Source organism: Tetrao urogallus (assembly GCF_951394365.1).
Source record: "Tetrao urogallus genome assembly, chromosome: 1".
Classification (NCBI taxonomy): Eukaryota; Metazoa; Chordata; class Aves; order Galliformes; family Phasianidae; genus Tetrao; species Tetrao urogallus.
In genome coordinates, this window is record NC_136813.1 from 66438602 (window position 1) to 66464440 (window position 25839).

At 38.1% G+C, this 25839-nt stretch overlaps 1 protein-coding gene across 1 annotated transcript; it reads left to right on the forward strand.

Moving 5' to 3' along the window:
- Positions 1-864: 864 nt before the first annotated feature.
- On the forward strand, positions 865-13797 carry LOC306954006 (granulocyte-macrophage colony-stimulating factor receptor subunit alpha-like; the record flags this gene model as incomplete). The annotated part of the gene is made up of 11 exons (XM_079545048.1): positions 865-949; positions 1114-1247; positions 3234-3360; positions 4375-4504; positions 4626-4795; positions 6190-6329; positions 9341-9379; positions 10377-10506; positions 10933-11026; positions 12859-12940; positions 13723-13797. 11 exons carry the CDS (start codon positions 865-867, stop codon positions 13795-13797), a joined length of 1206 nt encoding a protein of 401 aa, XP_079401174.1.
- Positions 13798-25839: the final 12042 nt, after the last annotated feature.

Below are 25839 nucleotides of genomic sequence, written 5' to 3' on the forward strand. Positions count from 1 at the left end.
CAATTGCGAGTCTTTCCATTTTCTCTGAGCCTCAAGACTATGATACAAAGATAAATGAGACAAAGAAGTTTTCAAATACAAGGTATGTCTATCTTTGTCTTTCTGTTTTGTTTATGGGAGCATTTGGTAATGTTCTGAGATAGATACAGGAAGCCATGGGCTGGAGGGCCGATGATCCAGGCATAATCTCAGAAGCTGGCAGAGAAATACATGGAGCTGAGTTGAATAAAGATTTTTGCAAGCGAGATATCTACTGCCTGCCAAGAATGTTCCTTGGCCACATTTTTTTTATTTTCTTTCTGGTTTTGGCATTGAATTTGTAATAAACTTAGATGCTGCTCCTAGATCTACTTTTATGCATGTATACTAAAAAATACACTTGGAAGTGCACTAGCTGAGCTAAGACCCTCACCAAATTTAACATACTGATCACTGAGTATCTAGAGCTAATCGATTTTGCTGTGACAAATTCTGATATTTTCTATTTGCAGCTGTTTACCCACATGCTTGAGGTCTACTCATCCTGATAGATAATCTTTAGACCTTAAGATGGCAGTCATCAGGTGAATGTATGTAGAATTTCTAGAGCGGTTCCCAAATCAACAGCTTTAAAAATCATCACACAAATTATTTTGCTGCAGTGAAAAACAACTTTGTTGATCTTGTTACTATCCATTTTAAAGATTCCCTGGCTGCTTGAAACATCCATATAATCTTTTCTTGCACAAGAACTGAGATGGGCAGACAGTTTGGAAGCAGGTAAAATGAGCAGATATGACCAGACCAATTCAGAGGGCAGTGGTTTGCTTTGATATCTGTCAAACTGGACAATTTTTGCTGCTTTCTGTCTCCAAGGAAGAAAAGATGCTTGCTTGTCTTGGACTCATCTTCATGACACAGTGGATGCTGCTGGTTGCCCAGATGTATGATGATTGGCAGTGCACAAACTGTGAGTAGAACACTTCCTGCAGATATCCTCTTAGGTGAAGTGTAATATGCTTCTCTTTAGACATATTTGTCCCCCATTTGCCTTTTGTCTTAGATCTGGTAAGTAGTAACCTCTATACCTCAAAAATCCGAACATAACCAATCCCTATTATGTGATAATTTCAGGGGAGATGTCAGATTCACCCATCCAAAATTTGATGCTGAATTGGTGGAAAACAGAACTGAGTTGGATCAGCACCATGAATTTCACTAAGTACAACTGTTCTATGTCAGTATATAATAATGTGGTCGAAATACAGGTAAATTTTCTATGTAAAATATCAACAGAGATAAATCACTACACTTTATTCTTTATCTTTCGTATTCTTGAATAACTGAAAAAAAGATACTCTGTGTTTTAGCCATATTTTTTTTTAGTTTTTATTGAGGCCCATCTTAATACTGATATGTGTCTGTCCTCTGACAATTCTCGTGAAACTCTTGCCCTGTGAGGACTATTGTGGAACCAGAATCCTGATGAGACTGAAGCATAAGACTGCCTGTTTTCCTGGTTTCAAAGGAACTTCACTGAGAGGCATCTCATGCTGTATGGATGAGAATTTTCACGTATAGAGGAGAAATTGAGTTAGACACGTGCTCTGACTTACTTTAATAAGTGGTCAGTGGCACTGGAGCTGTAGTGTAGCTCAGAACTGGGACTCATGTGACATAGAAGTTCCATGTGAAGGAACAATTTTTCTGGAGTGGCTCCTGGGATCCAAGCTGGTTATTTCAAACATAGTAGGCACATTTGAATAGACAAACTGAACCAAAACATGAAGAAAAAAGAAGGCCCTGAGCAGCCAGCAGCTCTGTAGCTAGACATTCTTGAAAGGCATTTACTTTAGATCACTCTGCAGGACAGCATGTTCCAGATGCCCATCTTGCATCTTGTCCCAAGAGAGCAGGAAACCTGTATGCATAGCTAAAAAAGAAAAATAAGATATATATATAGACATATATATATATTTTTGGTTTTGGTTTTGGTTTTGTTTTAATACAGCTCCAACATTTTGATAGCTGACAGGAGACATGGAACCCAGAATGGATTACTTGGACAGTGTTCTGACGTTATGGAAAGATAATTTCTTTGTCAGGTTTAGTCTGTTTTCAGCTCTTATGCAGAGAAGATGGCAAGCTAAACCTTTCCCTGTTTTGTAATTACTACATGTATTAACCAGAATAGGTTTTCTTTTGAAGACTGCTATGTTCTTCAAAGCTAGTCATGAACTCATGGGAATATTTTTTTCCTGAATACATACATTACTCCAGTATTCACCAAATTCTCTTCCTCTAGACACCACAGCTGCAGTAATGTCACAGTCTATTTGGTCAATATCTCTTGTGCATCAGACTGACTTGATTACCTCTAAAGTTCAGGAACAGGAACTGTATCAGGAAATATTGGTTTTGACATCCTTTTTTGCACAAATAACGAATAAGCATTTTATGATATGCTGCTCTGTCAGTATGCAAAATATATACCACATTTACTGTTTCTGTAAGCAGTTTCCAGAAGTCTAACTTCTGGGGAATCTTTCAGTACTCCATGTAGTTCTAGAATCTGCATCAATGATCACAGATTAGAATAGTCATGTCATCCTCATTTCAACTGTCTAAGCATGGAAACCTTAGTCTTCAAAACTCTGATAAAAGCTACCAGTGAGATACAGGTCCTGCCTGGAGAAAATGTATCCCATGCATCTTAGATGCAAACACCTGTGTCCTTTACCACTAAATACAGAAGGCACTTACATGGTTTGTTCAAATTGGCTGCTAACATTAAGAAATCTAATACTACTAGACATTAACCTCAAGCCATCTCCTTACCCAAGCAGTCACTTGTGGGCTATCTCCTTTTGTCTTTGAAATGAGAATAAAGTACAGAAAAGCCATCTGTTGATTTTAATGAAAGAACATATGCTTCATTTTGAGGAGGTTCAAAAGATTTTTTTATGCTGATGGATGGATAGAGAGGAGGAGTTCCTATTCTTCACACTACTCTGTCATGAGATTTTCTGATGGGAAGCATCAAAGTCTTCACCTTATGCTGATAAAGGCTCATTATCCAACATTTCTAGGAAGGGTGCTCTCTGTTTTAGGGAGATACAAGTACTTACTTCACTCTAGCAGTGGACCCACTGTTACACAGAAAGCGCAGGCTTTCTACAGGAGTAGAAAGGAAAGTAGAAAGTAGAAAGGAGTTGAAAAAGTTAAAAATTAACCAATTGAATGTAATTTTTCAGGAAAAGAATACAAATTGCATCTTTGGAAGAAATCTAGCATATCCTCTGCACAACGGGGCAAACTTTTCGGTTAAAGCAGAGAGCGCTAACAGTACATACTCAGTCACATGCAAGTATATTCCTCAAGGTAATGCACTAGACTTTGGGAAAGGATTTGCATACTGGGCCTGAGTGTAAAAAAAAAAACAACAACAACCATGAAGTGCTTCCTTCTTTAGTTATTCTATTTCCTGGAAATGGATGTCTCCTTGTTCATATCCTTATGACAATGTATGTTGGACAAGTGAACTGTTTTCCTACAACTTGTAGGAAACTCAGTAAATGTTTTGCCCTTGGTTAATGTCTTGCTTGGCAACATTTTCTTAATTGCAAATTCTCTTCTGAATGTTTTATTAGCTTCATTTTCCTGTATTATTCAAAATCAAGTTGAAATAGGTTTGTGGCTGTGATTTTTAAATTTTTCCTCAAGAACTGTGTGATACCTTGAATTCTCATGGTGTCACTTCGTAGTGTCCAATCTATGATAACAAAAAGTCTGACAGAATCTGCCCTTTTTTATATGAGACGGATAACAGATATGAGAGTGTTAAGATAATGAGGTACAATATTTGCTGATTTAAGTAACATATAATTGGAATATACACAATGACGCTACTTCCTGTCTCACCAAGCTCAAAGAAATTATTGTTTCCTTATACAAGGAGGCTAAGTCATCCTTTCTTTTAAAAATACATGTTTATTCTCCTTATTAGCCTCTGTTGGGGTTAGGAGTTAAAGAGTAATTTGTAGTGTTTGTGATCTGGTGATATTAATCTCAGAAATCAGAATAATTCAAGCAACAGAGGTGGCCACTTTAGGTGCCAGCCTGCATTATGGCAACCTAGTCTTCATGGAGCCTAATCCTGTCATATGCAACTTCAGTCATATCTTTGGAGGACATAGCTACATCAGATTCTTCACAAGATCTGTCAGTCTAAATAACTTCCAATGCAGCTATGTAAAATGATGTTTACCATTCCTAATCAAAACAATAATTGTCTAGAGTTGCAGGTATTTGCTGTATCTAAGCATGTGCCAAGATCATCCACGTTGGAGTAGTCCACACATTTTTTCTTCATAATGGACATTGCTGTGTTTGCAGGCATTAATGGGTCAGCCATTGAGAACTTCTCCTGTGTGATTTATGACATTTCCCTCATGAACTGCACTTGGCAGGCAGGCAGGAATGCTCCAGGAGATACCCAATATTTTCTCTACTGGCAGAACTCGAGGTGAGTAGGTCTTCTTGGGTCTTGAATTCCCACTTAACACATCACAGTACCCGTGTTTAACTAAAACTCCTTGATATATATATATATATATATATGTGTGTGTGTGTTATATTATCTATAGAGATGATGACGTAATGGAATGTGAGCTTTACATTGAAGACGAAAATGGTAGACATGTGGGATGTAGATTCAAAAACGTGAAGATAGAGAAATCCTATTTTTTGGTGAATGGGTCTAGCAAAAACTCCCTGATCCAGTTCTACGACACAGATATTGACCTATATACAATTGGTGAGTAAATTATTTATTTTGTTTTATTTCTACTATTGCATGAGGGTAATAGAGCATTTATCCGTGAGACAGAGCCTGCAGTCAGACAGAATTGTCTCCCCACATGACAGTTTTTCCTGTTTTCTGAAAATATTTGGTCTTATCATTGATGCTGGCAAAAATACAGTTCAGAAACGGACCACAAGAGGAAGTAGTAACATTCTGAAATAGCTGTTAAGAGAAGTCTGACCATCCTAACAATTCTTACGTTGAGAGTGAGGATTTTCTGGCTTGAGTGTCATTTATCTAAAAACCATGCAGGCATTCAAATCCATTGGATGTTAATACCAGAGTTCCTAAATTCTCACTGAAATCTCTAGTTCTATCTTCACACGTGCAGCTAAGGTGAAATGTGTTGCCCAGTCTGTCAACAAATTTAGCTGATTATTATCCTAAAGATGGTGAACACTGACTTTGTAATTGCTTTCACACTATTTTTAATTATGTTTAAAGCTGTTAAAAATTATCTTATTTCTGCGTTTAGTGTCTGGCTGCAGAATTTAGCTTCAGTTTAGGATTCTTCACAGCTGTAGCCCTTCTCAGCTTTTTTCAGCAATCTACTTGAATTACATATACATCGATGGAATTTTGGAGATGGCATTTCACACCACTACCTTTTTCAGTGATGGCTAAAGACATTTCTACTAAAGAGCCAACAGATAGTGCCACCAAGAAGCATAGTTTCATTCTATAAAGAAAAGGAAGTAAGCTGTACTATTACTCAGAGAGATTAAATAAAACTGCTTCTTGACCAAACAGCCCATCACAGACCAGTCTTGTCTGTAAAGACTGATGCAAGATAGTCTAACTGAAACCATTCCCCCTATTATTGTTTTATCACTCCTTTAGTCATCAGTGTCTGCTTGTCTTTTGCTGTTGCAGTAGATATTAAGTCCTTGGGTATGATCAAAATACAAAAGTATCCATACTTTTGCCCGCGTTTGTGAAAGAAGGGGAGATCTCTGAAGTTCTAAATTCTTAAAACTGAAGTGCCATTCTTAAACCCATATGGTTATTTTTGGAGGAGAAATAAGCTGCTTGGTTCATAACACCAAGCAAGCCATATGGTCATGTCACAGAAGAGTTAAATGAGAAAGCTTAAAGAATGAAATAACCTTCAGAATTCTTACATTAGGATTAACATCAGATTGCTCTCCCTGAACCACATTCCTACTTCTTTTCCTGGAGACAGGATATAGAGAACACTGGTCTTCTAACATCGTGCTCAATAAAAATAAATGTAAATAAATATATTTATTCACAGAAATGTTACCCACAATTCTTCTTTTTTTTTAATCAAATCAAAAACTATTAAGTGATTTTAAATATTTGAATTCTTGAATTTATCATTTCAGAAAAACTCATGCCTCCATCAAATGTCACTGTCAGTTGTGATGAAAACTCACATTCTTGCACTATTCGATGGCAACAACCCCAAATAAATCACTCTAAAAAAGACAGATGTTTTAAATATGAAGTTGAAATAACATCCAAGGTAAGAGGAATCTCTAGACCTACATTAAACATCGATGCAAATTTTTACATTTTCTAATATGCATGGGTAAAAGGAAAACCTCTCGTATCATGTAGACTTCCTCATATGCAGCGTTATTTTTCACTGTTGTGCCTTTCTTGCACCTTGTGAAACTGTACTGAACCATTTTATCCCACTTTATGGCTAATCACAACTTGAACATATTACAGATTTGGCAGTGACAAAACTAGAAAAAGTACTTTCTTTTGCTGAGGTTCACTTCTTTCCAGTGGTGACTGCATCTGGGCTGCAGGTACGGGGTGAAGAAATGGTGATTTGGTTAAGCAGTATGAATGTACGGAAGAGGCTGAAATTTCTAATTCAAAATGTAACTAGCTTACCAGGCACCATAGCAGCTGGAGATGTATAATGTTAAGTAAAAGAAAACAAGTGAGAGAGAAAGCAGAAAGACTTGACAAGTCTTTGGGAGCAAAAAGGAGTGAGGATGGAGTGATAGACTGAGGGGTCCAGCTGGAAGGAGAGTATGTGCACTACACCTCTGGCAGAACTTTGGCAGGCGACCAAGAGGTGGCTGAGGGCAACTGGGGACGAACAGCCTGCCTGTACTGCAGCCCCGCGGCCACTGGGCGGCTGGCGCCGTCCTTCTCTGGAGTTACTGTTCCAAGCTGAGTCTGGAGGCGGTTTGCTAATTCACAGATGATCCCAGATGATTGCTGCTATAAAACCTTACGGCTTCTTCCAATCCCTTTGCCTTTGTAGCAATTAAGTCCTTATACTCTGTGTTATACTCTGTGTTGAGCTCTGTGTGACTTTGGCATAAAGAGAAATCACAGTAAAGCACATGATTAATACCAGGTTACAAAGAATATTCAATTCATATGGTGTCCGAATTGCCTCGTATTTCCATAAGAAATTATCAGCAGTTTTCACGTTACTAATTTCATCAAAGTCCACCAAATACTGCACTGCAAAATGTATTGCTTTCCAATTGCGAAGTATAAAGTGAGAGCAAGATTTTGCTTATATTGTTTTATAGAGAAATATTGCATTGCTAATATACTGCAACCAAAATATATTTGCGCTACAATCAACTTTTAAACTTTATTTTACAACTGGAAATTACTTGCATTGAGAGAAAACAAAAAGGATAACACAATGACCATGAACAGGCTGCCCTCAGGAGTTCTGGAGTCTCCTTCTCCGGAGATATTCAAAACCCACCTGGATGCCTGCCTGTGTGACCTGATGTAGGGAACCTGCTTAGCAGAGAGGTTGGACTGGATTGACTCCAAAGGTCTCTTCTAATCCCTATGGTTCTTTAATTCTGTTATCGTCTTTCTTTCTCGTATGTGACATCAGTAAAAACACTAAAGGGAGATTACATGATTCCATTTTCCCCCTCTGCTCGAGGTAGCTGCTTTAGGAATTCAAGGACCTGCTCTATTGTACAGCAGCATGCTTTGCAACACATGCTCAGGTGCCACATGGGCACTATTATTTTCTGAAGAAATATTTGATCTGATTTCTTTTTGTTTTACAATGGGAAAAAAACAAGACTGAAAGTAATTAAAAACAAACAAAAAACCCCAAACCCACAGGATAGTGGAGATCATTACTGCCAATCATGAATTGTGTGTGGTCAATATGCTATAGTTTTTATAGTTTTATAGTTTTTAATAGTCATTATACCTACACAGAAGAGATATGGGATTTTATTTTCTATCAGAAATGTAGATGAAACATTTATGAATCCAAATCACTTCTGAATGATTTCATCTGAGGGAAAAGAAACATCATTTGCTTAGCATTTACTATTCAGCATAGTGTTTTTATAAGATATAAATAATAGATTTAAAAAGAAAATCTTATCTCATGAAGTTCAACAAGGTGAAGTGCAAAGTCCTGCAACTGAGTTAGGGCAATCCCAAACACAGATACAGGTTGAGTGGAGAATGGCTTGAGAACAGTCCTGTGGAGAAGGATTTCGCAGTGTCAGTTGATGAAAGATTTAATATGAACTGCCAGTGTGCGCTTGCAGCCCAGAAAGCCAATTTTATCTTGGGTTGCATCAAGAGAAGTGTGACCAGCAGGTCAACGAGGTGATTCTGCCCCTCTACTCTGCTATTTTGAGACATGCCTGGAGGCTGCATCCAGTTCGGGGGCCCCCAAAACAAAGAGGACATGGAGCTGTTGGAACAGGTCCAGAGGAGAGCCGCAAAGATGAGGGCTGGAGCCCTTATGGGGAGAGGCTGGGAGAGCTGGGGCTTTTCAGCATGGAGAAGATTCCAGGAGAACTTAAAGAAGCCTTCCGGTACTAGAAGGGGACCTGCAGGAAAGCTGGGGAGGGACTTTTTTTAAGAGCATGTAGCAATAGGGGAAATGGCTTTAAACTGGAAGAGGGTAGATTTAGACTAGTTATTAAGAAGAAATTATTTTCTGTGAAAATGGTGACACACTGGAACGGGTTGCCCAGTGAGGTTATGGATGCCCTCTCCTTGGAAACATTCAAGGCCAGGCTGCATGGGGCTTTGAGCAACTTGGCCTAGTGGCAGGTGTCCCTGCCTATAGTGGCAGTTTGGAAATAGATAATCTTAAGGGTCCCTTCCAACTGAAACCATTCTTTGATTCTGTGATCTTAAAGGCTTTTTCTGATGTGTGTAAGAATAGAGTTACTGTTTGCATTCAGACCAGGGTGTGGTTTTTTTTCGGTTGTGTTTCAGTTCAAGCATCAATCTGAAATACAATTTATTTCTCAGCTCTAATGGTAAGGAATACAAATACTTTTCCATAGAAGAAATAGTTACTATAAACGTGGCATTGCAGTTGAATCACATATCAGAAATAAAGTAGTAGGTAAATTACTAGGTAAATTAGGTAAATTGTTCATCAAAACAAACTGTGAAGTATATAAGACAGTAATGCAGAGAAAGGTGATAGACAATTGATTAAAATGACTATCTTAACAAAAAAAAAAGCGATCATAAAAATAAAACTTTTCTCTCGATATACAGGGTAACTCTGCAGAGTGGACCAATCAAAGTTATACAAAAGTAAGTTTGCTTTTTCTATTTATCAGCAGTGTATGTTCATTTCATAGTCAATTGTGAAAAGCAAATAGCACACAATTGCATCTAGCATTAGTTCTATGCTTTATGATATTCTTATTTATGGGCTTCTGAATCGTGTCTAGCTGCTAAATAATTATGATATTTGTGTCACTTGTCATACATTCAAAGAAATGTGGAAAAAAAAACCAGAAAAGTTACTGTTCCATAACTATTTTTAACATAAATATTTCTTCCTCTCAAATGTTTGGGTCAGAATTTGAAAATACACATTAGTGACAGAAGGGAAAGAAGTCATTGAGAAAACTCCTCCTAGGAATTTAATTCAACTTATGTATACCCAAAGACCAAAAAAAGCCCTTTGGAATAGTTCTGCAGGTATGCTGCACCTTCTTCTACTCAGTGCAGCCTACACTTCCCACTCCTATTCTGAAAGTATCCAAAGAAAGAGTATGTTTTGGGAAGTTCTGGTACAGCTAAGTACTGCAGTCTTCTTATTTGACAATATTTTACAATTTTTGTTTGTCCTAAGGAGCCCTATTACAAAGACAGAAACATGAGCTACATACAGATGGTTTATTCTTTGCATTATAGAATTTTAGCAGCGCTAATATGAGATAATTCAAGATGCTTTTCTGCTTCTGTAAATGTAGCAAGGAAAATCATAAATCATAATTACTGATGATGTAATTTCATAAGAAATTACAGGTTAACGAATAGAAGTTGAAAAGTTGAAAGTTCTAGACAGCAAAATTTATGGAGTGATAGACTATACTTGAAAGGATACACACATAGGTACATATATGCTACATACTTTAAAAGCAAGCATATATTTTTTGCTCCAAAGCAGCAGTCTGATCTAACAAGCAATTCCTCCATACCTCGAAAACTCTCACTGGTAAACGCAGCTTTTACACTGTCAACATCTAGGAATTCAGCAACGAAAAACTCAGTCTAGATGTGATTTTGTCTGTTTGCTTAGGAAATTATTACAAGCCACATAGTTCAAAATCCCAACATGAGAAAGAAGAACCTGGTGAAAGTAAGAGCAGCTGGCCATACATGTAGAGTGAGCAAAGACTGGGGGGAGTGGAGCTCAGCTGTTGAGTTTGGTAAGAATGAAAAATCTTTACCCTGACTTATCTTTCTCCCTGCTATGACCTAACTACCTCACACATGGATGTGCACTTTCAAAGAAAAATATAAAGTATACGTAAGCATTGTGTTTCATTGCACAAGAAGGGAAGGAGAGAGATGATTAGTTTATCTCTTAACATTCTAACTTTGGAAATCAATAAAAAAGTTGTATATTTGAAACTGTAGTCCATCATGCCTGCTTAGCGCTGAGGATTAACAAACAGGTTTGGTGTTAATCTCTCCTGGAAAAATGTACAGCTAAAATGCTAAAAGAAAAAAAGAGTTGCATTTTGTTCCAGGAGAAACCTTTTGGATTGACATTCATTAGTCGGAGTACGTGCTTGACTGTGCATTTATTGCTTTTTGTTAACAATAATGATTCATGACTGTTGCTCTTTCAGGAAATGAAGAAATTTCTTCTTCAGTATGGATTTTACCTGTAGTGGCAGTTGCAACACTCTCAATAGCTATCTTTACAATTTTCTTCTGCAAAAGGTATATGGAATTTATACTTCTATTTTATTTTGTGTGAATGTTTGAAACATCTGCAGTTCTTAAACAAATAAATTATGCAGAGGTGCCTCTGAACACATTTTCACTCACAATCTAATAGAAGCCAAATTAAAAAGGTGTTCTCAAGGCAGACATTATGATTGTGATACCTAAAGTCTCTGGATGACTCACATACATTTTTTCAAGAGTCTCTACTGTTAACATGGCAAGAAGGTTAATTATGTTTCATCACTTACCACAGAATCATAGAATTATTAAGGTTGAGAAAAGATCTCCAAGATCATCTAGTCCAGCTGTCCATCTACCATCAATATTTCTCCACTAAACCAAGTCCCTTAGTACCACATCAACATGTTTCTTGAACATCTCCAAGGTCTGTGACTCAACCACCTCCCTGGGCAGCCTGTTTCAGCACCTGAACACTCTTTTGGAAAAGAAACCTAATTCCAACTCAACATCCCCTCACTCAACTTGAGGCCATTTCTTCTCATCCTGTTGCTGGTTACATGGCAGAAGAGGCTGACCCCCACCCCACCACAACCTCCTTTCAGGAAATTTTAGAGAGCAATATGGTCTCCCTGAGCTTCCTCTTCTCCAGACTGAACAATCTCAGCTCCCTCAGCTGTTCTTGCGAAGACTTGATCTCTAGACCCCTCAACAGCATTGTTGCTCTTCTCTGCACATGCTTCAGGGTTTCAATGTCTTTCCTGTAGTGAGAGGCCCAAAACTAAACACAACACTCAAGGTGTGGCGGAGTACAGAAGGATGATTGCTTCCCTGCTCCTGGTGGATTCAACTCCATCCAGCATCACTCTCTGGGCCCAGCCCTGCAGTTGGTTCTTTATCCAGTGAATTGTGTATCTGTCCAAGCCAGTGTCAAAGGCTTTGCTGAAGTCTAGGTAGACTATGTCAACAGCCTTTCCTTCATCCACCAGGCAGGTCACTCAGTCATAGAAAAAAATCAGGTTGGTGAAGCAGGACCTGCCTCTCACGAGCCCATGCTGGCTGGGCCTGATCTCCTAGCTGTCCTGCACATGTCCTGTGATCTCACTCACGATGATCTGTTCTATAACAATCGGTTCCCAGGAGCAGAGCGTGGTACCTCCTTCTGCCTCCTCTCCTCAGGGTGCTGCGCAGAACAGTGAGGTCACCTCTTAGCCTTCCCTGCAAAAAAACCTAAGTTTCAACAGCCTCTCCTGATACCAGCTTTTTAAAGCCATTCTTACCAACATGTAGACTGTCTGCCAAAAGATGTGATTTCTTGAAATGTAGTTATTGCAAACACACAGGCTGATTGTACTTATCAGTACAGATCTTCTAACATTCTAACATTAGAATTGTCCTAGCAAGCTAAATTAATCTGAGAATGCATAAGAAATTTGCATTTCTTCCTGAAATAAACTATGCAAGAGAAATGGAAAGAAAAAGGATAGTCTACCTTATCATGCGCTTTGTATAGAAATATGCAGTAATTCAGAGAAGACTGTTCTGCCTACTTGTTTAAAAGTTTATGTTCACTTTATACTGGTTGCAGTGGCTTAAATATGATCACAATAGTAAGTTCCTTCTTATTTCAAAGAAGAAAATAAATATTTTGAATCTAACCAAAAAGAAAATTACTACCATCTAAACTCTTAGTGTCTTCCTCATATGTATTCATTATGTGCCATGATGATGTACAATTTTCATTTCTTTTCTGAGGAAGATTTCTTCCCCTGGAGGAGGAAGATAAGAGTTTGTTCAAGGGTGCAGTGGTTTTGACACACGCTAGATACTTTATTTTTCTGTTTTGCTCTATCCCATTTAAATTCCAGGACTGGTTATTGGAAAGCAGCATTTCCACAAGTTCCAAAGCCAAAAAATCCATTTCATGGACAGCCTGATATAAATCCACAGGTAGGCTCTCTTTCTATTTTATATTAAATGCATGAAATGCAAAATAAGACTATACTGCAGGTTTAAAGGTAATGTTTAAATGATAAGGAACTTAAAGGAAAGAATAACTCTTTCCTTTGCCATATATTGAGGAACTACGAAAGAAAATCAGCAGGGAATTTGTTAAGGGAAGTCAAATGCAGTACTCTTCTCCCCCCAGGGGATTTCTGCTGTTCCAGTTTGATGGGCACAGGGATTAATGCTTTCACTGGTAGGTCTTATACCTATGGATGCCTTACCAGCATCACACTGTCACCAACATAATTATAAACATAAATAACACAATGTGCCATAAGCAGAGCCACAAACAGCCCAGTCTGGCTGCTTCTCTCCAGCTGGGCAGGATGAACTTTGCCAGTGGGACATGCACACATCTGTACCAAGGCCTGTTCAGTTAACTAAGCTTCAGGCCAAAGTGTACTCACCTGGTTATGTACCTTAATAAAGTTAATCCTTTTGTTCTAATTCTTTTAAAATATCTGTGAACGGTGTGTCAGAGAAAAGCACACTTTCCCCCTAGTCATTTTCAAGCCAGGCTGAAAATCATGTTTCAGCACTACAGAGGTGTTGAAATTTCAGTATTTTGTCTTTCTAAGGAAAGCTTATCTGATAAGGAAAAAAAAAAAAAAAGAAGTGAAATATTTCCTTAAAATATGCAAAAACAGTTGAAATATTCTCAGAATTACACATACATAACTTAGTCACATGTATAAAACTAACAGAAATTTTAATTTTCCTTTCAGACGATGGAGTGCAAAATGCAGTCAGTAACTTCTGAAACTGAACAAATTATAGTAGTTGCTGAAGTAGTAAAATAGTAAAAACAAATGAGGAACCTGAAAGTGTACTTTTTAGTTCAGGCAATTCAGCTCTGCAGAAAGTCAGGGACTAAAATGCATAGGTAGTATAGCCAAGAGATAAGATTATTTATGTGTAAGTTTTTGAAATGCCTTTGTCTTTTCTTTTAATTTCATCTTACTTTAGCTGTCTGGGTAACTGTCCTTAATGGGTATCTTCCATTCTGTGAATATGATTTAAATATTTCAGTCAAGAAGTTTCAGTTACAATTTGTTAAAGAAAAATAATACTTTTTTTTTTTTTTTTTTTTTTTTTAATCATATTAAAAATACTAAGAGCCAACATACTGAGAGGGCAGGCCAGCTATTTAGAGGGACCTTGACATGCTGAAGAAGTGGGTTGATGGAAACCTTATGAAGTTCAACAAGTGCAAATGCAAAGACCTGTACCTGGGACAAACTAAATCCATGTATCCTAGTGAGTGGGTGACAGACAGGTTTGTAGACAAGGCTTTGGTCCTGGTGGACAGGGTAGACAAAAATAACCAATGTGTCCTTATGTATGGTCAGGTGACAGGAGAGCACAAAGGTCCCCCTTTCAGTTAAAACCTAAGTCCATACAAAGCTCATTCTGGAGCTGGAGTTATATCAGAATAGTCCTGTCATCTGACTCCCTGGTTTGGATGGTTGGAAAGTAAGCCATCCACCTGTTCCTACCTGAGGATGTTATGCTGGAAGCTCACCATGACTTCTAAGTTGATGTTAATATTCAAACAAAAAATGGTCAAGCGTTTCAGCCCTTAACAGAATTAACCTTTGAGTACTTTCATTCACAATAAAAAGAACTTTATCCTCTGAGGTAGTCTCATTGATTTTGACAGCTCACATATCTTTCTGCTTCTTTTGGCCTTGGAGATTCAGGTTTTAAGGATGTCATAATGTTCTTCATAAATAAGTGAGGAACCATGGCTAGAACAAACTTATGCTTTAGTGTAAAACTGCTTTTTATTTTGAGACAGAAACTTGGACTACAGTATCAGGCATCCAAATATAGTTATTTGATTATTAGACTATTTTTTTTACAATGCTATATGCTTGATTATCAGATTAAATATTCCCAGGACAGTTTTCTTGCACCAGGACCAACTGCCATTACATACTAGCCCCAGTCTGAGATAATCCCTGGACTATGCCCAGGATTTGTTCAGGACATTGACATTGTTTGCAAGTCCTGGCCAAGTCAGTGCTGAGAACAGTTGTTTCTGGACTCTTTCCAGTGCTGAGGAGTTGTCCAACCACCAGCACTGGCAGAAGCTATTTCCCACACTGTCTAACTTCTACTCTAGATAGGTGCAAACAGCTCTTGGTAGAACTACTGCATTTGAAAAAATTAATGATTGCCACTGAGTCAAAGACTCACCTGGGAAGATTTTTCCTTCAGATTACAAGAACAAGGCCAATTTCTCAAGGAGAAGGAGCTGAACATATGTACAAACAGCATTTGCACATACTTCTCCCAATACGCAGCAATAGCCAGAATAGAAATGCTCACAGTCACAAGCAAAAAGAGTGACGACATTGTGCTAGGCCACACTAATTTATACAGCTTTGGATGATATCATTCCTGTTGGGCAAAGAAGCCAGGGAGAAGCATAGTTTGACTGTAATCCACCATAGCATAACCATGAACTAGGAAACATTAATGACTCGCTGTAGGGAATTGAATAAGAAAGTATAATAAAGACAGCATCTCTTACGAGACCGCATTACAGTCTGGTAGATACAAAAAAAAAAAACAACTCCTTATTTCCTGTTTTCTTTTGATAAGGAATAATATACTTTAGTTTATTCAGGGAAGGAGCTCAGGAAAAGCTGGCAGGTCATTTAGAACTACATTCTCTATGCAGAACAGTGAGACATTGCAACACTTAGGGAAACAAGCAGACATATTAGGAGACCAGCTTCCCAAACCAAAAGGGCGCAAGGAGGAAAGGAACAGATAACAGTGGATGTCCAAAGAAGGAATTAAATGTGGAAACTCAAATCTATGCAGTTCTCACAAGAATCCAACTTAAGGGTGATAAGACCTGGCCAGTCCATTCTGTATCATCTTCAAAAGGTTGTGGAGACCAAGGAGGTCTTTGTTGACTAGAGAAAGGCAAGTATTGCTCCCATCTTTAGAAAAAGTTCTTAAGATTATCCCAGGGACTGACAGCTTGCAATGTCATGATGGGAGTCCTATTGGAGCACATTTCTGAGCATGATAAGGAGGTTACTGGGAGTAGTCAGTATGGTTTTTAAAAGAGTAAATACCCATGACAACTGGGGTACCAGAAGGTTCTGTCCTTAAGTCTATCCTGTTTGACATCTTTGTTGGTGAGATCATGTTTGTAGATAACACCAGATTGGGTGACCAATTCATTTGCTCAAAACAGAGGCCACACAGACTGAAGAAAAGGTGAAAAACCAAACAAAACCTGAATTCATCCATTAATGAGTTTTAATTTAAGTTGCCCAGAAAAAGAAAATTAGTGTGTGTGGTCTTTTTTTTTTTTTTTTTTTTTTTTAAGGTAATATCATCTTTTTCAAAATAAGTGTTGTGAAAAAATTTCCTGTGCTTTTCTTAAAACTCTATGAATTACACTAGTCACTGTTAGTCTGTTACAAAAGAGTTTCATACAGCATTGGGCAACTTGTTGAATTATCCATCTGTGATCTAATCTTTTTTTTAATGAAAGGCTGGTGACATTTCTGAAACTTTTATCAGCCTAGTGTTTGTTTTTTGTTTGTTTGTTTGTTTTTCTCAGCAAATGCTAATGCTAAACCAAGATATTATTGTAATTGATCACCCAGACCATGTAGAGTGAATTTCTCTCTCTTATTTATGATAAGCTACTCATGAATTGGCTACTAATAGCTACACCAACACTGTGGAACACCACCTGCAAGAGTCCAGAAGAACACCTGTGGACCAAGAGTACTGGTTCTGGAAGAGATTGTCCTGGGGGAGCCGGAGAGGTCATGGTCCATGCCTCAGTGCTCCTGAGTCTCAACTGCTTACGTTGACAAAGCACAGAATAGCACATTGCACAATACCAAAACCATTTCTGGTTTATTATAAACACAAAGATAAGCAGTTTGTCAGTTCAGAAACAGTTGATCTGATGGTTCCCAGGAGAAGGTGGGGCATGTTGAAGGGATACATAAAAGAGATCAGATGTCCTTAAAGGAAACTGGTTATCAATGGAGTCAGAGTCATGGTCTTGTCCACACAGATAAACCAGGACACTGTGAGGGCCATGTGTCCTCCTGGGAGGTACACAGAACCTGAGGACAGCCATGGAGCCATCAGGCCATGATCTCTCTGGCCAGAACTATCCTAGAGCAGCCAGTGAGCGAGCACAGACAGCCATATCCTAAGGAGAGGGAAGAATAGTGCACACAGAGCCTCAGTGAATTCATCCAGACTGGAGATTTGAAACACATTAGTCAAGACTAATGTAGCTACTCTTTGAATAGTCTGAAAGTACTAATCAGATGAGACTGTTAGACAACCCTCAGTTTATTCACAAACATGCCACCGCTACAGGATGCAAATCCTTTTAACAAAATTAATTATCTTTCCAGAAAAGCTTACAAGTTTAAAAGTATTTAAAATTATCTCTGAATTCTTAATTGGTCATTTATGTATTTCCTTCACCTGAAATTACTTGTCTTACTTCTCATAGGTTCTGTCCTTCAGACCTTCCTCTTCCTCAACCCTTTCCAGTGCTTGTTCCTCCTCTCCTGTTCCTAGGTAAAAGCCATCTATTGAGAGCATGCTCAGGCCCAAACCCTCCCCAGAGTCTCTCACAGGGCTGGTTCTCAACCAGCAGAAAACAGTACTGATATACTTGTCCTGAACATATCTTGGGAAGAAAGAAATTGAACAGCATTGAGCTATTTTAGCTCCCACTGTCAGAATAAACCCAGAAACAGACAGGATGAGAAGCAAGTCCAGAGAGGATGGAAAATGGAACATGCCAATCCTCTTCCCAAGGTGCTGAAAAGATGACAAGGACTGAGTCAACACTAGGAATGTTGCTTGAGAGACCAGAATATTTAGCTGAAACACATACACTCTTCTCTCAGTATTCCTCACTTTATCTTTACATAGTTTTCTTTCAGTCATAAAATCAAGATTTTAAGAAAATATTAACATACCCTTTTGAGAAGTATCCTTGGCTGATGTTGAGCAAGACAGAGCAGTGTGGATTGAAAAACAAAGGCATTTAGAATTTGAAATATCTGTGAAGTAATTCGATATTGGTGGACCTCAAAAAAAACACAAGAAAATAATAATAAAGTGAGAGATTCTGGTTCAAGGAAAGCAGGGTTAGAAATAATTTTTCCTCTAACAGACTAACTGCTAAGGACCCTTCCCCACTCCTAAGAAGCTCAGGGAATTCTCTTTTCTGTTCTTGTGCCTATATTAGGGGTGAAAGGTAAAGAGTAATTCAAATCATTCTGTCTGTGAATACTTGAAAACAAGAAATAAAGTCTTGCTGAAGAACAGCAAGCTACTTCTATGTATATCACATATCATGTAAAACAAAGTAGGAAGTGGCTAATACTCAGTGTGACCTAAAGCCACAGCTGAAGTTGCTGACAACTATAGCAAACATGATGATTTAGCTTTTCATATTTTTATGACTGCAAAGCCTTTTAGAAACTCAACATTCCGTATAGCCATTTGGGTCTTGATAAAATTAAATGGTCATGCTGTAAGAACTTCAAGCGTTGACTAGTTGTATAAAATTGAAATCAGTGTAACGTAACTGCAATTATTCATTTCCAAAACATATTATTTATGAAAATGCCTTTATTTGTAAGAGGGGTACTTCTATGAATATGTTCATGACCACTGTGTGTTTATGCATTACTTTATAATGATTCTGCATACTGTGACTGTTTAGTTTATACAGCATAGCAGGAAGGAAGAGTTAGTTGTGTGATCAGTTCATGTGAAATCATTAGCATCTGCAAATTAGGAAATTTAAGGAAGTTGAAAAGCTGTAGGGGAAATGATAATCTGAGTAACTTTCTGGTTTGCAGAATTTGCTATTAAGTAGTGGTGTACTGTAAAAAAAAAATTGACAGATCTAAACCCTTGCAAGCTTAAGTGCTTTTGCTGCTCTGATCCAAAATCAAACAAAATAGAGGAGGAGGGTTTTTCCAGAAGGAGGTATGTGTCTTTGTGTCATCGATTGCTTTTTTCTTTTGCCACAATATAAAAAATGTGAGAATATAAACATTTGCTAAGGATTAAGCTAGATCCACTTATACTAGAACATATATGAAATCTGGATTAGCTTCCTGCTTTAGAAAGTCCAGGCAAAATACTTGTACTTTCTCCAGGATTCAAAGTTTATGAAATACCTATGATGTCTGTTGCTCTATTTGACTTTCATTATCTGACATTTATTTTGCAATAACTGAAAATATATATATATACATTTTCTGCATCCTTGGGGATATTCGGATTTCTATTTCTTGTAAAAAAAAATTAATCATAAGATCATGCATAGATGGAAGGCATCTATGGAAGCTGGTGAATCCCACTCCCTGTCCAGAACTGTCAGCTACAGCAGTTTTGCACAGGGCTGTGTCCTGTCAAGTTTGGAGTATCTCCAAGACTGAAGATTCCACAACCTCTCTTAGTAGTTGTGACAGTGTGTATCTACCTTTGAAGAAAAAAAATGTTTTCTTATCTTTTAATGGAATGTCCTTTCTTTTAGTTTGTGCCCATTGCCTTTTGTCTGGTCACCAGGCACCACTGAGAAAAGTCTGGCTCCATCTTCCTTATTCCCCCCAAGTTACCTTATGCAAATGAATAAGGTTCCCTTGAGACTTCCTCTCACCAAGCTGAGCAGTTCCAATTCTCTCCAGCTCTCCTTTTTATGAAAGCTGTTCTATTTCTTTAACTGTTTTTGTGATTGTTTGCTTGACTCACTTTAGTGTATCTGTGTCTCTCTTGTATCAGAAAGCCCACAGCTGTACACAGGACTCCAGGGGTGGCCTCACTAGTGCTGAGTGGAGGGGAATGATCACCTTTCTCAGTGTGCTGGCAATACTTTGCCTAATGCATCTCAGTTTACAATTAACCTTCTTTGTGGCAAGGGAACATAGCTGACTCATGTTCAGCTTCATTTCTACCAGGACTCCAAGGACTCTCTTTGCATGGCTGCTTTCCAGTTGTGCTTGGGATTATTCCTCCCCATGAGGAACAAGAACAGCAGGTGCACATTTCCCTTTGACTTCATGAGATCTTTATCAGCCCATCCAGGTCCCTCTGAAGCAAAACAGTATAGTGCTACAGCAACAATTTCTCCCAGTTTTATATCATATACAAAAATGAAAAAAAACTATCTAGAGGTTGAATTGATTCTTGGAAGGCAACATTTAGGCATCAATATGAGCTAAATACTTAATTGCCTGTTAGACATTGCCGGATTTTTCCTATGCTAATTTATACGCCTCCTGGTACACTTAATGGTGATCTCCATTTGCCTGTGAAATATAAGCTTTGGTTTGACTGCAGTGTAAAAACATCATTTTATGTTCACATCACTCTATGAGTAAAATTCACATTTTCATTTACTGAAGGGTGTCATGGGCAGGAGTAACTTTCCCACAGCCACTCAAGAAAAGAAAACCACAAAGTGGCAAAGCTAGGAGTTAGAATCAAGAAAGCTTGGTTACAGGTGGCTTTTACTGGTAATATCCTACACTCACAGCTTGAGAGAAAAGAACATGCCAAAAAAAGAGGATAAGAAAATAAAGTGTTTAAGTCAGTATTTAATTGATGCCTCTGTAAAAACTACTGTAGATATGCTATAATTTCTAAATGTGAACATATTTTTCTTCTGGAACTCCGATACAGAAGTCACTCCAGAGCTTACTGTTTGCCCACGCCTTGCTACAAAAGATCAAACATACTCACATTCACTGTCACACAGTAAAACTGTCTGTCTTCGAGGGATATGATCACTGTTGCTGAGTAATACACGTCATACATCTGGTAACATTAGATAATAAGCTTAGCAGTAATTTAGATGTTTTCCTTGACAAAATTTTCCTAGTGAAAAATTAAATATAGATTCTATGTGCATGCCACTAAATAAAAGAAAGCTAGGACTCTTCATGACTCCAATCAAGTAGCACCAGCTAGTTTATGTCCACTTAGCTTGGGTGGATAGATTAGCTTAAGAGCAGATCTGCCTTGGAGAGAGCTAAACTAATAAGTGAGAGTGTAGGCATCATGTTCTTGAGTTCCCTCTGCATCTCTCCTCCATATAGCAGCATAACTACATGCTGAGAGGCCAAGACACTTGCGAAGATGGCCAGGAAAAGAGAAAAAAGGAAAAGAAAAAGGAAAAACATGAGGAAACGCTACTTACACAAGCGTATTTTTGTTTCTGTTTGTGTGATCCTTCAGATAACACTCCTAGTTGTTTTGGCATAACTACACCTTCCTTCTGACACCTTCAATAGTGAGATCTGTTCAGAGCAGAAAGTTTAACCGTCCGCAAAAGATCAGTCTGGGAAAGGGTAGTGGTCCTAGAGGTACAAGGCTCCTTGAGATGTGATGCTGGCTTGACTTCCAGGCAGAAGGAATGAAAGAATAAAGCAAAGGAATTAGGTCATTCTGCAGCTCCTCTATCCCTTGCCCTGAATGCAGCCCAGAGAAAATTCAGGAGACCTAGCTATTTGTTGGTGCATTCAGTTAGGGCAATGGGAGAAGAAAAAAGTACACAACAATGATTTCTTGTGTAAGTTCTTTAAAAGTCAGTCAACTGTGAAACATAAATGCATTGGGAAGCAAAGTTCTTCAGTGCTCTGTCAATGAAAAAGATCATTTCTTCTAAAGAAGAACACTTGCAGTTCCTGCTATTCCTACTGCAAGCCCAATGACATGCCCAGAGCCTGGACACAACAGTGCCAGCAATCTCTGAGCAGTAGATGACTCATTTGGCAGTGCTCCAGATTAGCATTTCCTCTAGAAAATAGAGAATTAGTAGTATGGACCTATGGAAAGCAGGGTAGTCATGAGACCAAACAGAAGGAGATGACAAGAATGAAGTAAAGACAATAAAGGAAAGGTGAGCAGACATTTTAGAGGGAATAGGAAAACAAACACCCGAAAGTCAGGGTAGAATGAAGAAAAGAACAAGAAAAGACTAAGTGACTGAACTAAGGACGTAAAATGCAGAAAAATATGGTTATAGGAAAAGAGTAGAGAATAACAGGAGGTCTTGACATCCCTGTGTACATTCCTGTGGAGATTACTGAGAACATGGGAAAGTAAAATAACTGTTGAGACCAATATCTCATAGAACATTTCAGTACCAGTCCTCTGTATGCTTATACTTAAGATTCTTCAGTATCACTTCCCAGCAGCTGTGGCCACATCCTCACTGTTGCAGAACAACTTAGAAAGAAAAGTCTGATGCTGAAGAGATAAGCAGGAAAGTGTCACGCTACCATGAAGACTCTATCTGCTGATGCACCAGCACAGTGTCCTATCCTGTCTCTACTTCTGAAGATTCTAACAGATTGGCCATGTTGAGCCATTTCCAGGAAGTGTGAGAAGCCCTTCAAACACATTCAAAACTCCAGCTTGCTTGGATCAGACTGGATTTTTGCTTAAACCACAAATGGAACCAGTCTTAATCTGTTCTTCTGAAATGCCCAAAACGGTTAATGGAAAAAAACAGGCAATTAACAGACTATTAGCAAGTGTCCTCCCTCTTCCCCTCCCCCCCCCTCCCCCCCCCCCCCCCCCTTTCCTGTATTTACCAAATAGTCCTACAATTAGCCCGAGAAAAAGGATATCTCATGTCCTTTGAGGAATTCTTTGAAAAGGATCATTAAGGTAATACTGTTTCTTCTGGGAAAATTAGTCCGAATACCACACAAAGACTGAATAAGGTTCTGGAAGATATTTACAGCTTATGGAACAAAATTCATAGGTTCAGAGGACCAGAAAGGCTGTGTACTGTTTATTATTAAATTGTTCCTTAAGACATAGAGTCATAGTGTCAAAAATAGCCTTAAGGGGAGAATAAGCAAAGGGGTAATAAGCAGCTGGATTCAACACAGGAACACTGCATGAAATTATTACAAAAATTAGAATATAATTACATTGATAAACAAGTCTGATTGAAAAATAAAGGCGTTCTCAAATCAGGAGTCACCTTTCTCTGTCATTTATGAGAAATTTGTAAGTATATCCGTTAAAGATAGAAACAAAAGTTGGGAAAATCACTTAAAACATATGACTTACAAAAAGCTTGATGTAATGGTCATATCTCAAAAATGTGAGTCTTTAACTCAGGCAAATATCTGTCTGCTAATTTTGGATTAGGTATCAGTGAAGCAGATTTAGCACTTTCCCAACTTCTTAAGTGTAATTTTTAGTCAAAGTTCAATTGTGGATCAATTTATTTGTTAGTTCAAAATTGTTACAGACATGGTCCCGTAAGGAAGCGTCAAATTTTGATTATGAAGAATACATACTCATGCTTTATGTCCACAGTAAAGTTCAACAAGTTCTGGATCCAAAAGAAATAAGGAACAAAGAAAGCACAGGAAAAAATGCATCATGTTTAATAGTGGGATGCAGGAAACTACACCTAAGAAATGGGATTGTTTAGTACACTCAGTTCTCCGTCAAAAGGGGTGAAAAGCGAGGAACCACATTAAAAAAATAAATAAATGAATTTAATTCAGTTTAGTCAGAAACTGATAGAAATATAAAGTTTATGATGGATGCTTCTATTTGGCATGCTCAGGAGAATAGAAAAGCAGCTGTATCTAAGGTTATCCATAGTCAAATGGAATGTGGTAAGGCTCATCAGAATTCCAGTATCTAGGGCACTTTTCTGAATGGAAAACTTTCCTAAGCTGGTATGTGGTCAGAAAAGGAAAGAAGAAAAGGTGATAGTAAATAATGCTGGAAGTGACAGAGTCATAGAATCTTAGAATCATTAAGATTGTAAAAGATTTTGAAGATCATCCATTCCATCTGTTCACCTAACAACAATATTTCTACATTAAACCATGTCCCTTAGTACAACATCTAAACATTTCTTGAACAATTTGAGGGATGGTAACAATCACTTTGCCTCTAAAAAAAGAATGAGAAGTAACTTAGGGAAATGCTTTTAAGCCATGGTTGTCCAACCTTTAGGTTTACCTTTGTTCACATATACAATATATAATATAGTTAATGTATATGTGTAACAAAACTTCATATATATATATATAGATAAAATTAAAACATAAAAAGGAGGGCAACAAAAAAAATACAACTAGTGTGATATTTGACCTTGATTTTGTGAAACACAAATCAAATACATATCACAAAACTCATTAGGAATCTATCTAAAATTATTTTATATTTTTGTGAGCTTTTTGAGAAGTTGGATATTTCTTCCTCAGTGAATGAGTGATGTTATGAAGTAACACAAGTCCAAGTTTAATAACAAATAAGAAAATTTACATAGGCACTTAATAACAAAAAAAAAACCCATATATCTCCACAGACATACATATGTGTAGGTGGGTTGAAATATTGTTGACAATCATTGCATCTTACTCACCAAGCAACACAAACACGTGTACAGTGTAATGCACAAGACATCAATTCAGCTTAATGTGTGTGGAGGGCACAAGAGGTGCAACTAGCACTGCACTGCATGTGTCTCCACAGCATTCCATTGTTGCCTACACAGTTGGCATTTGAGCTAAGCTCAATGAATTCATGAAAAATGTTATTAAAAATCACACAATAGTAATAAAGTTTATAATTTTGTGGGACCACACTACTAGCTGCCCAGGGCTGCATGTGGCCCATGGGCTGTGGGGTGGACAAGTCTGTTTCAAACACTGTTAATGTTTTGCTATAATGAACATTTGAAATCAGCCTCAAATTCTTTTTAAGCAAAACTGTACACTTGTCAGTGCTAAGAAAAGTAGGTCAGTATTTAATTCCTGCTAAGACCTGGCAGATATTGAGATTTTTTTCCTCCTGCTTTGCGTGAACAAGTCAGAGCTCATGGTGTTTTCCATGCACAGCTAAGATAACAGGAAGAGAAACAAGCTTTGAACTTGGTGCTGATGCTTGGTTTAACAGGGCACTCCTGGAGAAGTGAGTCACCCACAGCCTGACAGTGCTGAAAACCAAACTGCCCACTTCCGAAAAGATGCCTTCACCAAAGAATTGAAAGCCAAACTAAATGGTCATTCTGCAGCAGAAAATGGAGCACCACATAACGTGGCAGTGCCACAGGCTGTTAAGGGAGGTAGTAGAGTCACTGTGCCTGTAGGTGTTCAAGAACCATGTGGATGTGGCACTGAGGGACATGATCACTGGGCATGGTGGGGGTGGATTGGGGTTGGACTTGATGATCTGAGAAGTCTTTCCAACCTTAATCCTTCATTCTATATTATCCTGGAGATGTTCAGGAAATGTATGGATGTGGCACTGAGGAGTGTGGTTAGTAAGCATCGTGGGAATGGGGCAATGGATCGAGATGATCTTAGAGGTCTTTTTCAATCTTAATGATTCTGTGACTCTTTGATTCTCTTGTAAATTTGGCAGGGCTGTTCACAGGATCAGAAAGCAAGAACACTTAGATTTTTGATGGTTAGGACAAATATCTGAAAGGATGTAAAGAACAGTAATCCTAAGTCATGGTCCCTGCACTGTCAACGAATGGATGTATAGTAACGAGAGTTAGTGGCCTCTCCATCTCAAACTGCTGTCTTGCAGTAGATAATAGTATAATAGTGAGCTTACCTCAGATCTTTTAAAGAATAGGTGCTTACCAGAAATTCGGAAGCACAGCTCAGCTTTTCTGAAGAATATGTTCCAGGGGTGAATTAAATAGATTTTTTTGCTCTTGTCATGAGAAAATGAAGATTTGGAGCAAAAAAAAAAATGCACTTTGATGTGATTTTCTTTTGTTTAAAATTTTTATTTTATTTTTGCCCCTGAAGGCTTCATTGTATCTTTACAGA